We start from the raw sequence: 24,163 nt of genomic DNA, 5'->3' as shown, positions 1-24,163 counted from the left end.
CTGCATGTAGAGGGTTACCACAAGATCTATAACTGAAGAATTTCTGTAATTAAGCACCTTGCACAATATACAGGGAGTGTTATGTCTGCTTTTTGGTGTTATTAGACACATAACAGGTCTGAAGGTCTCCAGCAGCTGTTAGACAAGTTTGGTGTTCAAGCACCAGCTGGGCACATGGTCACCAGAAGCTGGGGCAGTGATTGATGGAGTTATTGCTGTGTATGTCCCTCTCCAGATATGCAACCCCTTTTGGCCACCCCATAGACAGGGTACATTAAGCTTATACATGCAGCCAAGTTCAGCTTGTTATCACTTGTTATCACTGTAGCTGCTATCAGTTTCCTTGTGGTAGTCACTGGCTTCCTTTCCCTGCTGAGGACTTTCCTGGTACAAAGAGATGAGGCCAGTTTCTCTCCATGGCTCCACTGTAAAAAAGTAGTTGTGAAGATCCTACCTCAAACTCACACCACTGTCCTTTGATTTAGAGGAAAGCTCTCTGGTTCTCCATCCCCACTGGGCTTTTGATCTTCTTTTGCTTTTTTGAGATTAGTTCTAGAAATCCAGTTTTTGTGTGGCTTTGGTAGAGTGTCGCTGTCCCCCAGCTCTTCAAGAAAGGTTCCCTTCCCCAGCTCATAGGGCTGAGAGTATCAGGGATGCAGCGGGGCTGGAGGTTGGACTTGGGTATAGGAGAAGAAAATTATTTTGGGAAAGGGTTTCCATCAGCTGGACTGACAGTCTTCATGCAAGAGAAAGCTGCCACTGGAGGTGTACAAGTGCCTGGAGTTAGTCTGGATCATTTTAATTAAAACATATTCATATTCTGCAAAATCTAATTTTCCCTTAAAATTCAGGTCTGGTGGACTCCAGGGATTTGGAGGTAGGAAGCTACTGTGATGTCTTCTGTTTCTGAGAATAATTATTATCTTCATTAGAGGGCCTTGTTTCATTGTACATAATAAGAGCTTGGTTTTTGAGATAAGACAAATTTGATTAATTTCTCTCATCTGTGGAAAAGGTAATTTCTAAGTCATGCTTATTTTGGTCATTCATCAGATCTTGGCACCCTCAGTATCTCATACTGCTGCTGTTACAGAAACTCTCTTCTACAGAAAGAACGCAGAATTAGCAGAATTAGCTAATCTTACTCAAACATATTTGGCACAGCACATTAGTTTGAAGCAATTCCTAGACCACTTCAGTTTTATTATATCAGTGACCACTTTTTGCAACTAATTTTTCTAAACAGCATGGTTATGAAATTAAGAGGTAGTAATGACACCCTAAAGCAAAGGAGTAATGCCAAGTAATGAGCGTTAGCATGAAGCAGAATGGTTTTGTTTTCTGTTGGGGAGGAGGAGAACTTTATGGGGAGCATCAGAGCAGGGCATGCCTGGAGTGCTGGTGGAGCCTTGCAGGAGCAGGGGCAGAAGAAGGACCGAGGATGTCACAGCACCAGCTAGGGGCCAGCAGAAGTGACTTGTGGCCCTCAGGCACCACCACACTTGGTGGTGAAATCATAGTGTCAGGAGACTTTAATCAGGCTTCCTGACAGATTAAAGGCTGCTGAACCCTGTTGGCAACATCCTCAGTGTTTAAAGAGCAGGGGAACATTTATCAAAGGGGCATACTAAAGGCTTACCAGGACGAAAATATTCCGGGTTCTCAGGTCTCTTTCAGAATATTTAATGAAAAAAAGCCCTATATCGTTCACCTTTCTTCCCTGTTGTACTGATAAGAAATGTCTTAGTGCACAAGTGAGAGATCTTGAAAGAGACCTTATAAAAGTACTAAGTAATTACATTTGCTAGTGTGGAGCAACCCCATTCTTGGCTGCTAACTTTTGTTGACCAGCCTCTTAATGTTTTGAGAGCAGCTGATGGAAGCTGCTGACTGTGAGTCCAGTCTCACTGTAGGAATGGGTGTGTGAGAACATACCTGTGGCAACAATGCATGCTGGCAAAATCATCCCCCATTATATTTGGATGTGAAAAATATTGCTTGGTTCTGCTGTTGTCACTTTCAGCAATGAGTGCTGAATAGGGTGAGCACAACCGGCATAGATGTTTGTTTCTTTTTAGCAAGACTGGTATCATAAAATATTCTATTTCCAAAATGCATCACTGGAAATCATTGGTCAAAGTTTAAGGCTTTATGTGTGGTCATTCTTTTTTTTCAGCAGATTTGAGAAACTGCAATTTCATGTCAGCAAGAATCACTATTCTATTTCTCCAGAAGAAATTTGTCACCAGTAACTATAAAAAAGACAGGCAGCTCTCTCCTCTGCACGCTTTTGAATAGGACTGCTCAGACACTTCACAAGGCATTTAAGACAGAGAGGCTATTGCTTGGACTATTTAAACTTGTCTCAGAGAAGTTAGATGAGCCTCCGCTACACTTCATTGGAAAGGCTTTATGTATTGTAGTTGGAACCATACGGGACAGAGATCAGAAGAGCCAGTCTTTGCTAGCTAAGGACTAGTCTCACTTTACCAAACCATCCATCTCATCACCTTTCAACTGTGACTTTTTAGCAAAGAGAGTAACAATTTATTTGGCAGCTGTTTTATGCAAGCACAAAGTAAAACATCAGATAACTGCTGTACTATAATCTGCCCTATTCAGGCAATTCAGGCCCTGCCATCTATCTCCCTAATATCATGTATATTATTTTGCTTACTTGATACTTCTTCAAAACTGCAATGGGGTTGATGTAGAAATAACTTTTCTTCTAATTGTACTGTCACTTTCTGAACTTGACATTTGGAAGTAAAATACCATTGGCACAGAACCTAAGTCAGATGATAGTTCAGGCTGTGTTGTGAAGAAATTTCTACATATCTGCTAGGACAGACTTGCATGTAATTTCAGGCTACTGATAGGTTTGTTTCGCTTGTGTCTTGTGTGACTTTTCAGATGATTCAAGGGGAAATAAATGATAGCCTACAAATACTGAATTACACAAAACTTATATCAGCAGGCTTTCATATTGTTCTCCTCTCATCATTCAACTGTTAAATGTCCCATCATCTACTCAGAGAGCAAAAACAATACCCCGTGGCTAATCATACATTATGAACTGCAGGATAATGAATTATTGCCATGAGCAGTTCGTTAGCCACACAGATTCTGTGCTTCTCCATTTGTAAATATCTTGTAATAGTACACAGTACTTCACAGGCTTTGGAAAGGATTTGCCAAACATGAGAGGCAACTCTTGGTTCAACAGAAACTTCCTTGGCTGACTCAGAAGAAAATGCTGACAGATGCCTGCTTTTCAGTCTTACTTGGGTACTTTTAATTTTTGGAAAAGTTACCTGCAGGCAAATCAGAAGGGCAGGGTCCTTAGATCTGTATCACAAGGATACAAATTTCTTTGCACATCCAAGCTATTATTTCTCAGCCCTTGGTCTCTGGAGTAGGTATGAGATAAGGTCCCCTCAGCACTGACTGCCACAGATGCAGAGGTCTCCATCTCTTATTCATTAGCTGAATTAACATCAACAGATTTTTTGGGACAGTCTCAAGTAGACGTTTCAGAGCAGCCCTTTCCTATCCTAGTCCTGTGTGTGCTAATCTGAGATCAAAAATTCTGCAATTGTTTTCCACCTGAGCCACCTTGTGGGCCCTCTTCTTATAGCAAAAATGTTACTTAGAAGACAGAGTGTGGCATTCCTTGTGTGCATTTCAGAAAACAGTAACAGAAACCAACAAATGGCATCATTATGGGACCTGGCCTATCACTGCTTGATCACCAGACTTCTCAATGACTTCACTGAGATGAATTAACTTGTTTTGATGTGGCTCTTAGAAGACCAGAAGCCTACACCCAAAAAAATAAAAATTGAGCACTTGGACAGCCTCAGCAGACATGGAAAGGGGAGACATGGGTGAGAGAACAGAATTGCTTCCTTGATTATTCCTGATACTGTCAGAACTCTAAAATACATTCAGGGAAGTTCACCAACAGATTTTCTGCTCTCACAGCAGGAAGAAATCTGGGAAGTCAGGTTTAGCATGTCCCTCTAGCCCCTGACAAAGAAGCCTTTTTGTCTGTGAAGGTGGAAGTGATCTATTAGGGCACTGTCCTTATTGTATAAAATGTCTTGCATGGTGCCCCAAGGGGCAATAGTGCAAGGGAAACCTACATGAGTGAAAATGAGGTGAATCCAGGTGAAATGGTTTTCACAGAATCAGAGAATGGTTTAGGTTAAAAAGGAATTCCTTTTGCAAGGAAGAGTGAAGGTCCTTTTGCAAGTGAAAGGAAGAGTTTAACAGCAGGGGATATCTGTGCCCTTCACAGCTGGCTAGCTGAGGCTTTGGTCTTTTCACAAGCAAAGAGCATTCAGATGCTTCTTGGCTCCATCTTTACTTTTTTGAATCACATGTGACAAGACGGATGAACAACAATACCAGCCTCCAGATGCCAACATGATGTGTCCCTCTCTGGTCACAAACACTCTCTCATCTGCTAATACCAAATCTCTGGCCCCTCTAGAAAGGAAAATGTGGGAAGGGAGACATTTGATTATTATTTCCCACACGTACATTGTGGGTTGTTGTTCCAAGGGCTCCTTTTCTGGATGGACTGCTCATTAGGCTATTGAGGAGGTGGGCAGAGAGCTCTGAGCAAAGCTGACCACAGTGGTGAAGGTGGCAGCAGCACTGCTGCCCAGCTGTGGCTGGCTCCGGACAGCCATTCAGTATTTTGAATGATGAGAAGAAGCAAAGTTCTCACTACAACTCCATGCCAAGGAACATGGGGTTAAAGCTGGGCTTGCTGAGCTTGGTGGTCATGTCCAGCATTTTCCAGCTTTTGCTTGAGGAATTTATCAACATGAAAACAAACAGCTGCTGTGTTTTCTCTTTGTTTTGCATTTCTCAGGGTCAATGCAGAGGTTTCTCATCTTCTCCATTCTGCCACGAAGCCAAAGCTTCAATGTAAAATGTTTCCTTCTTCCTGTCCTACCCCTCATTTTTCCTCTGCAGCCCAGAAGGGCCCTAGTAGGTGTAACACAAACTTTGAGGGCACCACCTTTCCCATACTCACAGGGCTTGGAGAAAGCCCAGTCCAGGTTAGATGCTGCTTCCCCAAAACCTATTCATGTGAAGATACACTATCATGTAAAACTTTATTTTTATATCAGAATGAACTTTATTTATTTATTTTTTCCCCTCTCTCCAGGTTACAGGTGAAACAAAAGGTATTTTATTTGCTCTGGGCTGTGCTCTGAGTTTCTGGGTTGCTGTCTCAGCATTGCCTGGTAGTGCTTAGGCTTAAAATATGAAAAAAAAACCCTTCTTAAACATGTTACCAAAGCAATGATGAGCTCTATGATGGTTGCACAAGACACACAGAAAATACATAAGCAATTTTAAAAGGCCATTTTAAACTTTGTTTTATATTCGAGTAAATCTGAAATAGCATCATAGCCTGCCTGGCACTGATTGCCTGTCCGTAGCTGAGAGCAGGCTTTGCTCCATATTCTAAAAAGATTTGGATTTCAAATTAATCTGTGCCTTTATTCACAGAACAAAAGCTCACAAGTATTCCAGGCCAAACTTGAGATGATTGCCCAGGGAGACAATAAGCTAACCTCACAGTATCACTAAATTATTATGTTCCTGAACAATGCTTCATTGTGGAAACAAAAAAAATGCAAGCTGTTGCCTTCTGTTATCAATCAGCCAGCAGCACAAGAATAAAGTTATTTAACTCTCAACCTCAGAAGCACAAAGATCAATATCACTGGCTACAGAGCAGAAATGGACAGACAGGCCTTGATATTTAATTAATTATATATTACCATGTGGTTATAACTGACTGGACTTATGTGAGATGTAAGTGATAGGGTATGATGATTGTCATCATCTCCATTTCCCCAAACCTAAAAGAGCCATCTTAGCAAGACCACAGCAAGTCAGGAAAAGCACACACAGCTGACTGCAACTGCCTGATAATTTTAAGAGAAGCTTTTGATTCTGAAGTTGCTAGCTTGAATAAACAGACTCTGTGCAATGTAGCCTGTGTTCCGAAGGCTTGGACCTCAGCCTTTGAAATTAATTCGGTTATACCTTGAAGTCCTACTGAATGGACCCAGGACTGGGTTTATTTGTACTCCTCTTTTGATTTTTGCACACTCTTTGGTCTCCGATCTCTAATAACTGGGGGTGTGCAGGGCGGGGCTGGGCGGCACCGGCAGCCCTGGTACCCGTGATGCTGCCTGCGGGAACAGCGCGTCTGCCCAGATACCTGGGCGCAGACGAGCGCGCATGCATGTGGCTACACCTACACACGGGTGTGGCGACGGCACACGCGGGTACCGGCACACACAGAACCGGACACAGACTCGTTCCTTTAATTACAGTCATTGAAACGATGGACACGGAACCGGCGGGCGGGGCCCGGCGCTGCCTCCGCCGCTGCACCCTGCGCGGTCCCGGAGCGCCCCCTGCTGCCCGCCCGCAGCATGGCCGCCGCGCCGCCGCCTCAGGAAGCGGGGGGAGAGGAGGGGAGAGGAGGATCCTCCCCTGAGAGGGCACCCACCCTGGCAGGACAAACCATCTCTAAGAGGCCCGCTCAGCATTTGTTGACCGCTCTTGGAGGAAGGAGTCAGCCCCCAGCTTCGTGGTTTATTTGCTGAATAGTCACAGAATGCTCTGAGTGGGAAGGGATCATCTAGTTGCAGCTTCTCCCAGCCTTCAACTTCCCTGAGCAACCTGTCTCACCACCCACACAGGACAGAATGGCTCCCTAATTTCTAACCTGGATCCAACCTCTTCCAGATTAATGGCATTGTCACTCATTTGATCACTATATACTCTTGTAAAAAAAATCCTTCTCCATCTTCCCTGTAGGCCCCTTCAGACACCGAAAGGCTGCTATAAGATCTCTCCCTGGAGCCTTCTCTTCTCCAGGCTGAACCACCCCAGGTCTCTCAGCCTGTCCTCATAGCAGAGGTGCTGCAGCCCTCTCACCATCTCTGTGGCCCTCCTCTGGACTCACTGCAGCAGGTCCATGTACTTCTTATGTTGGGGTCCCCATAATTGGAGAAAGTACCCCAGAGGGGTTCTCATGAGAGTGGAGTGGAAGGGAAGAATCACCTTCCTTGACCTACTGGTCATACTTCTCCTGATGCAGCCCGGGATACAGTTGGCTTTGGGGCTCTGTCTGAGCACACATTGCTGGGTCATGTTGAGCTTTTCATCAGCCAACATCCCAAGTCCTTTTCCTCAGAACCGCTCTCAATCCATTCTCTGCTCAGCCTGCATTTGTGCTTGGGATTGCTCCAGTCCGTGTGCAGGATCTTGCACTTGGCTTTGTTGAACTTCACGAGGTTTCCATACATAATGTAGAAGGTTTCCAAGAAACCCAAGCACAGCCCAATCACTGGAAACAACAGGGTTTGGGTGGTGACATTCCTTTTTGGAAAATTCCACTGGAGGCCTGTGGACATCTTCAGATACTTAATAATCCATGGTGAAGTCCTCCTGTTGAGTGCTGTCCCAGAGACTAAGCATGGACGTGGGCATAAGGACAGGTCTCACCCGTGCTGTTATGGGTAGTAGGTCTCGGATAACCCAAACTTGCTCTCCATCTTCCTGGGGTCAACATTGTATTTGAGCCCAGAACAATCTTTTCGCCTCTTCAGGGCCCTTGCAGAAGTTCTCTGCTATATGTTTAGGGCAGACTGTGACCTGACCCTATTCTAGGGCTGCCAGATAGCCTGTGCTATAAAGGTTACCTCATACTGTATTTGCATTAAAAATTCAGGGGAATTGTGCTTCCTTGGATTTTTACTGCATCCACTGTTTGTCCGGTAACCTGGATCTTGCAAGTCCAGAGATGCAACTGTTGCATGCAAGCAAATAAATCCTGTATTTAATGTGCAATTTACCTTTCATGCATGATGAGCTGCAACTCACTGCACAACTGTGACTCATCTGAGACTATTCTGGATTTTGATAAGCAAAAATGTACCAAACCTACCTAGTGTGCAGCCCCGTCTCTGCAAAAGTAACTATTCCTCCATAGACTGCTGACTCATAAATCATGTTTCTTTATTTCTCCACCACAGGAATGTACTGCAGATTTATAAAACATTTAAGACCCAGTGGCTAATGTTTCATCTGTTCATGAATATCCTGAGGGACCAAACCATTGTTTAATCTTCTAAAAAAAAAACCACCATGATTTATACAGAAGTTGTGCGAAACATTTTTCTTCTATTAGCAATACCATTCCATGTCAAAACCAGAACCTAGATTTATCTACCATTCGTGCTACCCATATAGTACACATTGCTGTTTAGTTTAAGTAAGACTAAAAAAGGAAATATTGCTCCTGTTCAGTGAAGGCCTCTGGGTAGGTTATTTTTGAGGTGGTTTGGATCTAGATCAACATCCAGCAGCCATATGACTTAATAGAGCCCTGAGTATGCTGAGAGTCTGAAGCACTGCCTTTGAAGTAGCTTTGCAAGTCAAAATGAAATGCCACTGGGGGAAAAGAAAAAGCAAAATAAAAGAAAAAGAAGAGAAGAAAGAGAAGAGAAGAGAAGAGAAGAGAAGAGAAGAGAAGAAGAGAAGAGAAGAGAAGAGAAGAGAAGAGAAAGAGAAGAGAAAGAAGAGAAGAGAAGAGAAGAGAAGAAGAGAAGAGAAGAGGAGAAGAGAAGAGAAGAGAAGAGAAGAGAAGAGAAGAGAAGAGAAGAGAAGAGAAAGAGAAGAAGAGAAGAGAAGAGAAGAGAAGAGAAGAGAAGAGAAGAGAAGAGAAGAGAAGAGAAGAGAAGAGAAGAGAAGAGAAGAGAAGAGAAGGAAAGGAAAGAGAAAAGAAGTTATGGTTGCCATGTCTGGCTGCTAAAGTGCTGCTTGGACTTCTTCATGTGGTTCAGGCCAGAGCTCCTAAACAGGAGATACTACAGTCATCAGGTTTTGGAAATTGTCAACCTAGACACTGCTGCACCTGTAAAAGTAAAAAACTGTCAAAAAAAAGACTGTAAAAATGGGGTCACCAAGGGGGTCTCAGAGACCCTATTTCCCAAAAGTTATAGGAAGAAACCTCCTCTCTCCCTAGCTTGCAGACTCTGAAAGCAACATGCCCTTCTCTATCACACCGCATGCCCAGCTGTCTGCACACACAGCAGGGACCTCATGGCCATCCCAGTCCTATGAGCAGGACAGACCCCAGGCCCCAGACTGAGCTCATGGGAGCAAGAAATAATGGGAAAAAAATTGTGCAATTGAGCTTAACATCCACAGCTCACACAATGCATGCAGGCAAGGAAGGTGGTGATAAATATTTGTCTTTAGCCACTAGAGAGGGATGTTAAAGAGGGAAGTGTGTTTGTTATTCCTGTCAGAAGCAACAGTGGGACACAGGGGCTGAGGTTGAAAGTGCATATCAATAATTCAGTGTAGAACGTATTATAGGGATATGGTATAATTATCAAAAGCAAAACAAAAAAATTAAGAAAAGTTACTCTCGCTCTTGATTTACATTTAGTTGCAAAATGTTTTTCTTTTTCTTTCTATTTTTTTTTTTTTTTTACTTGAGAAACAGAAGGGAAGTCTGTTAGCACCTCTGTGCTCACTTCAAGACCTGGGACTTCTCTGCACAGAGAAGGCAGGCAGTGAGGAAAAAGAAACAATAGTGAGATGGTAACTGTTTTCTCTAAGAACAGCACAAGGTCAAGCAATAGTCACAGGACATTCAAAGTTAAAGTTACATTTTAACAACAGCTGAGATACAATAAATCCCTTAGAACTTCAGAATGTTCCTCTTCTGCCCCAGAAACCATAACTTGCCTTACAGGGACAGCGTACCAAGCATAGGACTGTAAACTGAAGAGTTTGGTGTTTCTGGTCACATTGGATGGAAAAAAATATCTTTATTCTATGCATTAATACAGGGAAGAGACATCTGTGGTTCTGAGCACAGCTTGTACCTGAGTAAAACTTGGGTCCTAACTGATTAAAATACATGTTATTTCACTCCCTATTCAAGAGCAACACTTGTTTTGTTTGGAATTTATTATTTAGGGTTTATTTTACTGCAGTTCTTGGTCGCTCTCCTTACACAATCCATCAATTCATAGAATGATTTGGGTTGGAAAGGACATAAAAGATCATCAAGTTCCAACCCCCCTGCATGGGCAGGGAGACCTCCTACTAGACCAGACTGCTCCAATCCCTGTCCAACCGGGCCTTGAACACTTCCAAGGAAAGGCCTCAACAACCTCCCTAGGCAATGGATTCTGATATCTTACTACCTTCACAGTGAAGAATTTTTTCCTAATATATAACCAAAATCTACCTTCTTTCAGTTTAAAATTCTTGGTATCAATTAGTGCAATTCAAAATGCAAAATTCCAAAGCAGTGGGTGCAGTTCTCTCTGGCATCAAGAAGCATAAAGATGGGCCTTTGGTTTCAAGCTCCCTCCCACCAACACTAGTAAGGTTGTGCCACCTGGAGACTGGCCTGAGAAGAGGAAGGATCAATCCGTAGAGAGAAGAAAGATGGAAGAAAGACTCTGCTGCCATTCCCTGATGCAGTTTCCCTGATCCAGCTGGTACCAGTAGAGAAATAGGTTTTGCTTTGTTGAAAGATTCCCTTCTATTTTGCTTTTTCTTGTCAGAGAAGAAGGATTGATACTGCCATCCGCAGATCAGACTTTCTGTGGTTTCAAAGTGAATTCATTCTGAGAGTTTACCTGTTGCAACAGTCTTTGAAAGCAAGAGCCAGGAACCAGCACGGAGCTAAAAAAAAATAAAATAAAATAAATAAAAAAATTATTTTACTGTAATGCTGCCTTTATTTTGCTCACCTCACAAGGATATAAAGCAAGGATTGTCCTTCCTTCCATCTTTTTTTTCCACTAGCTTGTAAACTATTGCTAGCAATTGATTTTGTACCCCCATTTGCTGACAAAATTTAGGCTTTATTTTACCACAGTTCTTGGCAGTTTTCCTTACTGAAACATTCAGCAGCCAAATCAGGTAAAAAAATATATTAAAATGTTAATTCAGTCTATATTTTAAAAAATTAAATAATTCTAGCAATAAATCACTATCTTACTTATGGTTTCTTTTGTCATCTAAATGGCTCTTATGGCCACATCACAAATCTTAGCAGCAGAAGGATAGTCTAATTTTAATGTAGGAATGTTGAATAACTGTACTATCAGAAGTGAGGAAGTGGTTCAGCAGAACTTCTGAAAATCACAGGAACAAATTCACATAAATATGTTCTTCTTCCCCAAAGGTGAGGGTGACCTTTCTTTAGATAACAATCATAATACTAGGCATGAGTGACAAAAACAGTAAAACTCCAGTCTTCACCAGTATCTCAAAGGTATTTTTATTCAGGATAGATTAAAATATATACATATTTGTGAGGAACGAAAAGGAAAAAAATGGAGAAAAATGAGTCATAAATCACTCTTTCATTGAACTTTCCCCACAAGGTCCTCAGGGTCTTTCACATAAAAAAGGTGGATCTCTATTTTCTCCATTTTGGCAACTGTTGCAGAAAAAGTGTTGAAGATTTGAGATTACAGGCTCACATAGGATTTATTATCAGAAGGAAATATGGTTCTAAGCAAATTCTCTCCTCCCCTAACTGGGAGTTTGGTGGGACCATATTCCCAGCCCCACTCTCCTGACTCCCAGGGAAGTTACCTGCCTGTCAGAGCCCACAGTGCCAGGTAAGCCCTGTCAGAGAGGGGCTATGGCCACATACAAACTCATTTGCAGGACAGCAACTGGCAGCAACCCAAAATGACTTAGAAATGGTCTATCATAATGGAAAAGATAACACATTTTACTTCAGTCTGCTAAAAGGCTAGGAAAAAAAAAAAAAAAAAGTAATTCTATCCACATTTGACCAGTATGATTTGTGTCAGAAAGTGTAGATAAAAGATCAAGAACATAATTTAGCTTCAGTTTCTATTTAACTATGATTTCCAACTGCTACAAAATATTTTCAGTTTTGGCCCTAAGAAAAAAATTGTTTTCCACACATAATTTGCTCAAAGCATATTATGATATCCCTCTGGATAACACTGGAAAAAAAAATATTTTTTTTGGACCTCAGTAAAAGGCATAGTGATGAGAAAAAATCTCATTCTGAACAAAAATCTTTCTACTTGGCTACCATGCAATCTAATCCTGACAGTGCACCCGACTTGAAAAATGACATCCCCATCTTCAAGAATTGAAAGGTGGCAGAAAAAGCAGGCACTCGGTGCTTTAGTCTAAAGCAATTATGAGCTCCTCACAAGCTCAAAGACAAGAATTGATTTTCATTTCTAGATTATCAAGAGGTGGGGGCAAGCAGGTCAGAAAATCTGACCCTATCTTGACCTTGTGGATTGGATTGTTCTCAGATCTGTTCAATATTGAAAAGGATTGCTTGGGATAGAAGGTCTGGGGAGGAGGAAAAGATAAATCCTCTGGTGTATTTTGTGCCTGCTGTTATCTAAGAGTCTTTTTCTACCTCACTTTATGATCATAATAATTCAACATATAGGCAAGCATTTAAAGGTGCTTATTTGAAAGGCATTTGCCCATAAATGACCAGATCTGATAAAGACAGCAGAAGCTGCAGACTGCTGAATCAGGAGAGTGTAAAAGTGATATAGAAACAAGCACAACCTGGCTTTAGAGGAGAACTGTAATTCTTCAGATCACACCTGTGTTATACATATGCCTATAAACCAACCAGCTGACCTAAATTTTTTGTTACTTTGGTAATTCAACATTTGTATAACACTGCCTATTTCAAAAGACTCCAAACCATTGCACCTTCCCTTGGTTTCTGTGGAAATTTTGCCATTTACTGCTTTAAACTTGAATACAATGAAACTTTGTTAATTCAAGGGCATAGGGACTATATAATTGTTCAGATTACTGAAAACTGGAATTACCATAATATTGCTTTATTTTCACATTCATTTTAAACTATTGCTCTTTTTTAAAGCGAGAATTATGTAGATGCTTTAAACTCATGATTTTTAAATTTTTTGAAAAATTTTTTCTCACTAGGAAGGAGTCTTTTGGCTACAGGGAATAGTACAGAAATTAAACAATAACTTCAAGGAGTAGATATGAAAAATATAAAGCTTGTAGAGGAACTAGAAGCAGCAGGAGGTCAGAATTAGCCCAAACACTAACACAGCCATTCAGATTAATCAGTTCCGGAGTAGCAAGATCCCACTCTATAAACTGTATGGTGTGTGTGTACAGTCAGCCACCACTGAAATATTGCCATTTCTGGCAGAAATCCTACAGCTGCTTAACAGCCCACATGGACACAAACCCTCAAAGGAGAGAATGAAAAAACGAAACAAAGCAAAACAAAAAACAACCCAACCTTTAGCCAACTGTAACTGCAGGACTGCTACAGCAAAATGGCCTTGGTCAGGGGGAATTTTGTTACTGCTACCATCTGGTTTCCCAAACCTTCAGAAAAAAAAATCTAAAAATGAGCAGTTTATGAAGGGGTAATGGAAAGTGGCAAGCAAAGCCATACATCACAGCTGAGTATAGGCATTCAGGGTAATGGGACAGTGACAAAGACAAATAGAAATTATGTTTTCTGTAAGAATCTGTCTGGCTAATGCACTGTAGTGCCCAGCATTTTCACTCTGGTTTTACTCTGGTATATCCTCAAAATAAGAAGCAGCAGAAGGTCACTTTGCCTTTGTCCTAGTGTATTGCTTCCCTAAACCAAGAAAAGATCTGAAATGAAAATGTCTAAAATGCCCCAAAATAGAACCCCGTTGCTGCTAACTGTCCAATTTGAAAAGCTAAAGGGAATTTATCTGGGATCAGACTACATTCAAAATAACAAATGAACATGTAAGTGTGATGCTGGTTTTGTAATTGCAGTGTCTCACACACAGGACTCCATAGCAGGAATCTGAGACACAATGGCTCTGCATACATAAATGCTATAAAATTAGTGCAGACAGCTGGCAAATCATTAATTAAGAACAGTAATGGTTTCAAACTAGAGCTCTGGGGACTCCACAGGAAATAGAAAGTACACTGGTCCTGCTTTCAGTTATGCCTCTGACCTGGGTTCTTAACCATAAATAAAAAGAAAAAACCAATCTGTGTCTGAGACACAAGCCCTCACCAGCAGTCCTTAGGATAACAGGCACCCTGAATGAGTCCCGGCACAGAAAGCTTTCCTCAAGCGTGGTTCAACATCAGACAGCTGCAAAACCTACTCTGGAATACTATGAATACAGTGCTAGATAATTAAAGTATTCACAAAGTCCATTCCAAATAATTCAAACTTAAAAAAAACAAAACAAAACAAAACCCCAAAAAACAAAACAACAAAAAACCCCAAAGCAAACAAAAAATAACCCAAAGAAAAAGGTAGCTTTCCCCCTTCTATTGTAGCCTAACTTTCACACGTTAGATGATTCATACTGTTTCCTGGATTGCCCCCAGGAGTATCACACAACTAGAAGTGCACATAAATGCTAAGCTAATATGTAAATGAGAAACAATCTCAAGATTTATCTATGAACTCCAGCTTCTTTTAGCAAATTAATTCATTGACAGCAGAAGGGTTACTGTCTCTCTGTGAAACATATAAGGGGAAATGTTGGTTCACAGCAGATTTATTTCCACAATAGACCTAACAGGTCCAATAATGATTATAGTTCACCATGTTGTTCTTGAGTTTGTGCTGGAGATTGGAATCCCTGTTAGCACAAAATATATCTGCAGGGAAAAGACAAGGAGAGTAATTTAAAATGCATAATATTTTCTCCTGAGGATGAACTCTACTGTAGCAGCTTCTCCATATTCACAAGATGGAAGTGATAATCTGAAAATTATGTACTAGTAAAGCTCTGGGGAACAGGCAAATTACAGTTATGCTATGGCAAAGGAGAGACCGGCTGGCCTCTAATGTGCACTTGATGACATTATTTCTGCAGACAAATTCAGTCTTTTCTGTTTTGAGCTGGCAGCATTATCTGTTCTTCCACCCCAGAGCCAGCCTGTCCCTTCCTGGCACCCCTGTCTCTGAGCTGGGAAGGTGGGTGTGCAAGGGCAGATGTTTGGGTTGAGAAAAGTGACAGACACACAGGCTGCCCAGGTCTGGGATGTGGCAGCATGAACATCACCAGATCACCCAGGCTCCCCTGGCTGTGGGTTCTCCCACTCCCTATATGGCTGGCACAGCAGCCCCACTTGCTGTGTTGGGGCAGATGACAGCATGGAGACATCCATTTAAGTGGCATTAAGAGGCTTTTCTGCCTCTCTTAGAGGAGACTGAACCTTACACCTGGCCCTGACTTTGCATCTGAAACACAGCAGCTCCTCAGTGCCTCTGCCACTGCTGTGTGTTCGGGCACAGGAATGAGATTTTGTCCTTTGCTATTGTTGCCTCCTTTGGTGTTGAACAAGGTTTCTAATGGTTAAAAACCATGGAACAGGTACTTCAGCTTACTGACGAGAAAAAGTGCAGAATGACCAAAACAGGTTACACAAAACTGTTCAGCACAGACAGAGACTGAAGCATTGACATAACTGTGTATTTGAAAAACAGACCTGTCCAAGAAATGCAAAGCCATCTCATGTTGAGAGGCAGTGCTACCCTGAGCTAACGCAGCTTTTGTTTCACCAAGATCACATTCACTCCCGTCACTTCCCTTATTCTTTACTCATTCTGATTTGCTGCCATAAGATTTAAGTGAAGAACTGCGGCAACCCCTCCGAGTTAGATTTCAACCTCGCTGTGGTGCCCCGACCCTCCTGTGGCTGATGACAGAATTACCTCAGTGCCCCGCTATCCCGAACTGCCTGTCCTGCAACTCGTGCGCAGTGAGAGCTGAGGGCTGCGACCCTGCCTTCGGTTCTGAGGAGCCTCCAGAAGTCGGACTCCGGAGAAGCTCCTGCTGCTGTGTGAAACAGCCTGAGACCTTGCCTCCGAACAGAGCTTTGAGCTTCTTTATCATTTCATCATACGACATTCTCATCTTTTTGTTCCAGGAATCTCCAGAGCAGTATTCACATTCTTACACATCTGATGTTTAGATAAAGTTACATTCATATATCTCTTTTTTCATTTCTTTTTTCTTTTTTTTTTTTTTTTTTCTTTTTTTTCTTTTTTTTTTCTTTTTTCTTTTTCCTTCTCTTTCTCTTTTCTTTTGTTTTCTTCCTTCCTCTTTATTTCCTTTTCCTTTTCCTTTTCCTTTCCCTTTTTCCTTTTCCTTTTTCCTTTTCCTTTTTCCTTTCCTTTTCCTTTCCTTTCCTTTTTCTTTTTCTTTTCTTTTCTTCTTTCTATTCCTTTATTTTCTTCTTTTCGTTCCTTTCCCTTTTTCATTTCCTTTTTCCTTTTTCTTTTCGTTTCCTTTTTCCCTTCTCTTTTCTTTTTCCCTTTTTCTTTTTCCTTTTCCTTTTCCTTTTCTCTTTCCTTTTCCTTTTTTCTTTTTTCTTCTTTTCTTTTCTTTTCTTTTTCCTTTTCTTTTTCCTTTTCCTTTTCCTTTCCTTTTCCTTTTCCTTTTTTCTTTTTCCTTTTTTCTTTTCTTTTTTCTCTTTCTTTTCCTTTTCTTTTCTTATCTTTTCTTTTTCTTTTCTTTTCTTTTTCTTTTTATCTTTTTCTTTTCTTTTTTTCTTCCTTTTCTTTTCCCTTTTCCTTTTCCTTTCTTTCTTTCTTTTTCTTTTTCTTTTTCTTTTTCTTACACCTGGTTTGTCCCCAGGATTGGAAGCAGAATTTGGGAGTTAGACTGTACTAAATAGTACAGTCCCAGGTGTAAACCATTCTTGAATCTTTGCTGCCATAATTAATTATTGTGGTCTCCCTGCAGAGTTAACTAACTAGTCTACTCCTTCTATCTGTGAGTAGCTGCCTACATAACACCTAGGCATCAAATAAATAAATGTGGAAGACCTGCAAAATGTTATGTAGCAGTTGTGCAAACAATAACAAATCTAAGAAGATTTGTTAACAAGAAAAGCAAATATAATAAAATTCCATGCTTATTTATTCTTTGGCATGACATGCATTGCAGAATTCCTTTAGGGCATATTCCAAAGTCTATCAGAAAGACTCCCAGTTATTTTAATGGAGAACAGATCTTCGATGAAGAAGGGAACACACTGATTTATGATATTCAAAAGGAAAATATACATATGCAGGGGCAAAAATAAAAGTGATTTATATATTTCATTGTTCTGCTTCAGACATACCAGTCCCAGATGACTCAAAGTAAGGGACAAGAAGAAAACCCATTACAGGCAATTAGGAAAAAACCTGCACCAGGTTTTCAGCAATAATAACCTGAAAAACAATTTTCAGCAACATAAATCTAATTATTGGTCACACGCTGATGTGTAAGTATTAATACCCCTTATATGTGCATGTATTACCAGTACTTCAGTTTCTATTATCCACACAGCTACATAATCCTTAAAAAAATCCTTTTTTGGATCTGTAGCACCTTGTGCACTGAGTTCTAGACATGCTGATGATCTGTATCTCAGAAGTAATTTGGAAAGTTAAACTAAAACAAGATTTAAGATATGAAAAAAATAAGGTGACACTGGTTGTTCAGCTATAGATTTTTGCTGGGGTTTTTTTTGTTTGTTTTTTGTTTGTTTGTGTTTTTTTCCTCCTGTATCTTTACCCATCAAAACTCCTTTACAGTTTGAGAAAATTAAATCCCAGGACTTCAGTAGCATATAAACCTGTCAATATCACATATCCCCAGAGAGTGGAAGATGTTCCTACCCATAGCAATTCTGCTCAGGTAACCAAAGCTGATGCAGTTGTATTGTCTCCTTTGTCTCTTCATCAGGAATCTGTAATACTCTCATATGAACAGCCAAGGAATTATTTGCATACTTTAGAATGTCTTTAAATAATAAGCAGCAGATAATGTCTAGAAAAATACATAATTAAGGTATAAATTAGTCCTGTCGTGTGGGCATGCTACAACCATTCAGCTAGCTTTTGCCTGCAAATACAGAAAAATTTTAACAATGTGGGGAAAGGAAAGGAAAGGAAAGGGAAAGGGAAAGGGAAAGGGAAAGGGAAAGGGAAAGGGAAAGGGAAAGGGAAAGGGAAAGGAAAGGGAAAAGGAAAGGGAAAGGGAAAGGGAAAGGGAAGGCATTTAACCTATTTTGAATTAAATTAGACCCACCTTCTAAATCTAAAAATAACTGCCCTGGAGGCATTCTGTCAAGCACAGAAAGATAAAAGTTGCAGGCTCTCCCTTCCCTCTCTCAGACTCCAAGGGAATGTCATACACCAAATATTCTAACACAGCAAACTTGAGCTTGACTTAGTTTTCAATGCCACCACAAACTGCCTGCACTTCTATCAATTTTCTACCCGAGTATGATCCATAAAAGTGAGCCATACCTAGCACCTCAGGTAACTGCCTTGACTTTTCAATAGATTTATTTTCCATTAGGTGGATTTTAATTTTTTCGTTTGCTTGATCCTTAAGCGGGGATTTTGTCCCTATTTTTTGCAAAAGCTACGAACAACTTATCCTAGAAGTGGTCCTAATAAATAGCAAGCACTCACTACATTAGCAGTTAGAGTATCAGAGCCCAAACTTGCCCAGGTGTCAGAACCTGAACCCTCGTCTCTTGGGCTGTCAGTACACTTAAAGAAATACATGGCAAGTTTTTTTTACTTCGTGTTTGGAATAAATATGGAAAAAAACCTTAATATATAGAGGAGTACATTATAAAACACCCGCATGTACAAACATGCTGTAGAATACTGGAAAGAAATATTTATTTGCTGTTCTGAGATTTTCGCGTCGTTTATGGATTTTTGGCCAGCTCTGTGTTCAGATCCAAAGTCCCTGCTACAGCCTTAAATATTGCTATATTATTTCCCCGCAATTTTGTTGTCAGAGATTAATTAGTGCATACTCAAGAAATACAGGGAAAAACAGCTTGCGAATCATGGTCTCTCAATAGTAGGGGACAAATAGTAAAAAACAATTGTAAAGAAGAGTGAAGAATGCTTATTCACATTTATAGATACATTTACACTTTAGACGTTCTTCATTCCTAAGCTGTTAGCTAAAAATAAACGCTTTAAAACGGAGCCTTTAAGACTTTATTGACCATCAAAAGTTTTATTCTGCTTTGAAGGCGACTTCAACGAAAAAAAGCCGAGGTAACCGCTTATGGCAAGACGATCACCTAAATCACTTCAGAGAATCACTTAAATTGTTGCGAAGCAAAGTTTGGGCACTTAAAAAGCACAAAGCTGCCGGGGGCGAATAGTTCCAATACTATTTGCTTCATTTAAAAATCGCAGAGGGGAGGCTTGGGGAAAGGTTAAAACTGGTGCTTAATCACTCCTTCAGCAGCTCGGGGGACGGCGTTTCATTACCGGTGTCTTTGCTATTAACGGAGTAGCTGCAATTTACATTATTTTTTTTTCCTCCGTCACACACGAAATGAGGAGGATACAAATAAGCACAACCTGCCCTCTCTTCCCCCCCCCAAACTTCTCCCAGTCCCGGCTGTAGGGAAAAAGCTGTATTTTAACGTCAGCACTTCTTGCCTTGACTTGATCGTTCCTCCCCCCGGGGCTGTCACCCGCTCCCAAGGGACTTTTAGGCTCCCAAGTGAGATCCCAGCCCCCCCCCCCCCCCGTACCCCCCCGTCCCGCCGGCAGCTCGGGGCAATTAGCGACAGGCTTCAGGGGGATGCGGTTCTGCTCCTACAAACGATCCGGCCCGCACCCCTTCAGGTCTTTTTCTTTTCCTTTTCCCCCCCCTTTTCTTAAAAAGAAAACAGACGCAGCCTCAGAACGACGGTTGCAGGGCGGGGCCTACCAGTACACGGTCGGAGGGTTGGGCGTTAGCGTCAGCGACTCAGGGACAGGGAGGAGTAGGGCGGAGCCACGCAAATGACTTCAGAAGGACGTTCTCCGCCCCGGTGGGTGGTTCAGGGCCGGACGGGGCGGAGAGAAGGCGGGATGCGGAGGCGGTGGGGAGGAGCGGGGCGGGGAACGCTCTGCGTCATCCGCCCCGTAGCGCGTCATCCGCCCCATAGCGCGTCAGCCGCCCCATAGCGCGTCAGCCGCCCCGTATGCATCATCCGCCCCGTACTGCGTCATCCACCCCGCCTCCTGCCAGTCCCGCCCCCGCCGGACAGCCAATAGCGAGACGCCTCCGCCCCCTTTGGCGGAGCCAACCGGCTCCGGCGCTCCGCACCCAATGCGCACCCACGAAACGCGCACCGCCCACGCCTCATTTGCATTCTGCGCTGCTATTGGCTGGAAAGTGCAACGAGCGGGCGTGCCCCGGGGAGGTGGAGAGGGCGGGGGGGCGTGCTCAGGAGCAACCTGAGACCAGGAGCGCTCTCATTGGAGGAAAGCTTCGCAGACGTCACGCCTGTGGGTGGAGCTATTCAAATCATCCCGCCCAGCGCACCACCCGCCCGAGGCGGAGCCAGGGATCTCATTTGCATAGAGACGTCGCTTATTTGTATATGCAGGAGTGGGCGTGGTCAAGAGGGGCGGGGCCACGGGCCCTAAATGTCCCGCCGTGGTTTATGGGCGGCCCGAGCCCCTCCGGCTCCCCGGGCCCTTCCGCCCCGCCGCGCTAATTGGTGCGATGTGTGGTCCCCGCTCTCCGCTTTCACCGCCGCCCTGTAACCCAAGCCCTCTTCCTCGCCGTTTTTAATAACGCTGAAACCCGGGCCAGATGGGAACCATTAGCCACCCCATCCCCTCGTGCTGATCTTTATAATCTTATTAGTTTAATGGGTCACGCAGTGCAGGACCTATTTCCTACGGATCAAAGGGAAAGCAAACAGGGTAATATACCACCGGGCTTCCTCCGCTCTGCCCCCACGGGTGCTGCTGCCGGCCGCTGCTGCTGCTTGAAGTGTCCCCCCTCTTATTAGATTGCACCGGCCGCCACTTTTAAAAGGTCCCCAGGGCTGCTTTCACCCCAGGCGGGAGGCTTCGATTCAGGCACCCATACCCCCAGCCCGCACCGCAGCGTGGCTGGTCCCAGCGCGGAGCTCCCGGTGACGCTGGACCGGCGTTGGTACCGCCGCCAGCCGCGCCTGTGGGGGGGGTTCCCACTTCTCCCCGAGTACCCGGCAACGATTTCCTGCCCAGGGACCCTTCAGGGAAACGCTCCCTTTTTTTCGGATACGCTGACAAAATATTGCCTGGCCCATTATCAGGGGATCGTGTTGCAGTATCCGGTGTTTTGCTTTGTTATTGTATTTATTTTTCTTCAAAAAACCATGAAAGTGGCATCACATGGGATAGATGATGGGGTCGAATCGGATAGCCCGTGGGTTTGCCCGGCTGACCCAGGGGCGATGTTTTCCGCTCAGTGGCAAAACGCTTATTTGTAGTCTGGAGACCCCCTCCCGCAGCCCCTGCAATAACTTTTAGCACAATAAATTAGATGTACGCACACTGTGGTCCATTACAGAAGAGTGTTGTGTGACGGCCCCTCTCAAAGGTTACCGGCCTTCATGCAGCCACATAAAGCAAATCTCTAGAGGGTAAATATCTGGACTTATTAAAGGCACTCGAAGATGTGGGCTACAGTAGGGAATAAAGCCTGGGGCACCCTCCAATCCCGGCCAGCCGCCCCCCTCCTGCCTGTACTCTCCAACCCTCTCCCATCTCTCACCCCACCTTTTCTCTCCCCACACAAGTCACCTCTGCTCCCCGCCGGTCCGCACTCCCCTGCACGACGGGACCTGGCGGGCGAATCTGCCACCAGCCCCCTCTAGGCAGACCCTGGTTGGTCCGCCGAGGTTCCCTGGGGCCGGACCTCAAACTATTTTCTCTGCATTTCTTGTTGTATAGAATGTGTAAATATACACACGTCTAGATAGATATGCGATGTGATTATATGCACGTAAAATATTTATTTATAAAATACATAGGGAAAAAAAGTACGCAAAGCCTAAGGAAAATTAGGTGGAAAACTGCTATATCGTGTGATTTCACATCCATCGGTGCCCTCTCATGGCTTTGACGGAAAGTCCTGCACAAAGGGGAGCGGGCGTTCGCCAGCACAAGGATGTCTGTGATCGGGCACACCCACGCGTACACACGAAGAGGGAACAAAATGATTTCATGCCCCTGAAAACCTCTGGGATTTTAGTTTCCAAACTTCTAAAGAGTTTTAAAGGGGGAAAAAAAAAGTTATTCGATTTTTATTTAATATCTCATAGAAAATCCATTATTTCCAGTTGTGTAGTCTAGCTCACGAAATATTGCAGACATCAAAAAAACCCTACACTTGTTGAAATATCAGAGATGATATATTGTTTTCTGTGTTTGGAAACCAGATTTCACTACGTGTGCACACATAGACGTATAGCGATTTATTAATACGTGTTAATGGGTATATGTATATGCCCTCTTTAATACTACCTGCACTGGTTATCGAACAAATTGAAAACTGGATGGTGAGTGTAGCCGTATGCACACAAACCACACACATACTCAGTAGGCTTTATTTTATTACAGACTATTAATACACAAGCCCATAAAAATCTACCCCTATTTAAATTTTATGGTGGTCTGCTCCTTAAGTGCGCCTGCTTGTGCAGGCAAAAGGAATTGTGAACATATGTTTGTATGGACACAGTTAGCTGTCTTGTTTGTTTTAATGTCTGCATTGCAAAAGTCGCACACCACGGATTATTCTAAAGTGGCTGATTAAAAGACTTATTATACATGTAAATATCCACTTAGATACAGAAGACTGTGGTCGCCAGGGGCGACTATACCGGCTTTTGTGTCGGTGGGCTTTTTTTACTATATTTTGTTCTGGAAACAGATGTGTACTTTTTTTCAGGCGAGCTTTCTGCCTTTTTTTTTTTCCCCCCCTTCCTTCCTTCCTTCCTTCCCCTAACCTGTTAATTCCCAGAGTTTATTCGTGCCATAGACAATAAAGCCATAAAGCTGACTGCAGAAATTTGTTTGCCGTAACGACGTGTTATTTGAGTCCCGGCTTTCGGGACTCTGACACTTGGCCAGATCAAAGAGCTCCCTTAAACCCGCCGGCTGATTCAGAGCCGGTGTGTGCGTGTGGAGGGAGCAGCGGGGCAGCCCTGGGACGGAAACCGGCGGGGGGAGAGCCCGCAGGCACCTCTGCGCCTCTACAGATCACAACAACCCCCATATCTCCCCATCCAGCTCCCACCGCCCCGCTCCCTGGCGGGGCTCCCCGGTCCCAGCACGGGCTCGTTGCCCCATTCTCTCAGGATAGTCGCAGCCGGATTTAGGGAATGTTTTCCCACTCCTCAGCGCCTGGTTTTGAGTGTGTACCCCTTCGGGATGGCATTTACTCCGACGCGGTTTTAAAGCAGCACATCTAATTGCCCGGTATTAGTTTTACTGCCAGATATCGACTCCTGAAAAGTAGATTTAAATTACGCGGTAGAGAAGTGATACCATAAAGCGGCGGAAAACAGAATCCGCCCTCAAACGCATTTATGGGCTAAGGCTGGAAAGATCACAGGCTTCAGGTCTTGCCTTCGGTTTAAAGGTTGTCCCGGCACGGGAAGTCATTTGATAAACCTTTAAGCTGTATTTCATAACCCTTACTGCTTTATGGAGCTTTCAGAATCTTTAACACGCTGTAACCTTTTCAAGACAGATTGCCAGGCAACATTTCGGTGTTAGGTTTACTTAATGCCGTTCTTGTGAGGAAGTGAATTTTCACGGTACCCACATTACCGCCGGACACTCCCCCGCCCCGGCCCCGTGGAGCCGTCGCCTGCAAAAGATTTATTAAACCTGTTGATTTATAATATCTCCCTCAAGAAGTTTGATCCGTCAGATGACAGCGTACGCCGTCTCTGAGGCTGCCAATGGTAAAAGACGCTTCTGGTACATATTCCTCCGATTAGCGCTTTCCTGGAGGGGAGGGAAGTTATGATTTATTGCCGTGTTCAGCCGCTTAGGAAGCGAAATCAACCCCAGAATGCCTCCATCCCTTTTGAAGTTCACGGTTTGTTTTCCTTACTGTAAAGAGCGGGGATCAAAGGCTCGAAACGCCCTCTTGTGTTTACTTTATTTGCAAGGGAAAAAATTGAAAAAAAGAAGACAAGGAAAGAAGTAAAAAAAAAAAAAAAAGAGAGAGAGAAGAAACAAGAGAGGAAAAAAAAGAGGTGTTTCGGGCAATTAAAGCAT

At 43.1% G+C, this 24,163-nt stretch overlaps 1 protein-coding gene across 1 annotated transcript in view; it reads left to right on the top strand.

Annotated features, from left to right (window-relative positions):
* Nucleotides 1-19,898, top strand: part of LOC115597806 (uncharacterized PE-PGRS family protein PE_PGRS10-like) — a 34,851-nt gene extending 14,953 nt beyond the window's left edge. The window contains exons 4-6 of the mRNA XM_030444634.1: nt 6,177-6,317; nt 19,129-19,153; nt 19,776-19,898. Coding sequence (XP_030300494.1) covers nt 6,177-6,317; nt 19,129-19,153; nt 19,776-19,898 — 289 coding nt within the window. The remainder of the gene's footprint in view (nt 1-6,176; nt 6,318-19,128; nt 19,154-19,775) is intronic.
* Nucleotides 19,899-24,163: the final 4,265 nt, after the last annotated feature.

This window comes from Calypte anna, chromosome 2 (genome assembly GCF_003957555.1).
Source record: "Calypte anna isolate BGI_N300 chromosome 2, bCalAnn1_v1.p, whole genome shotgun sequence".
Taxonomy (NCBI): Eukaryota; Metazoa; Chordata; class Aves; order Apodiformes; family Trochilidae; genus Calypte; species Calypte anna.
The sequence above is the reverse complement of the archived record's forward strand: the minus strand, read 5'-3'. Positions and strand labels throughout refer to the sequence as shown.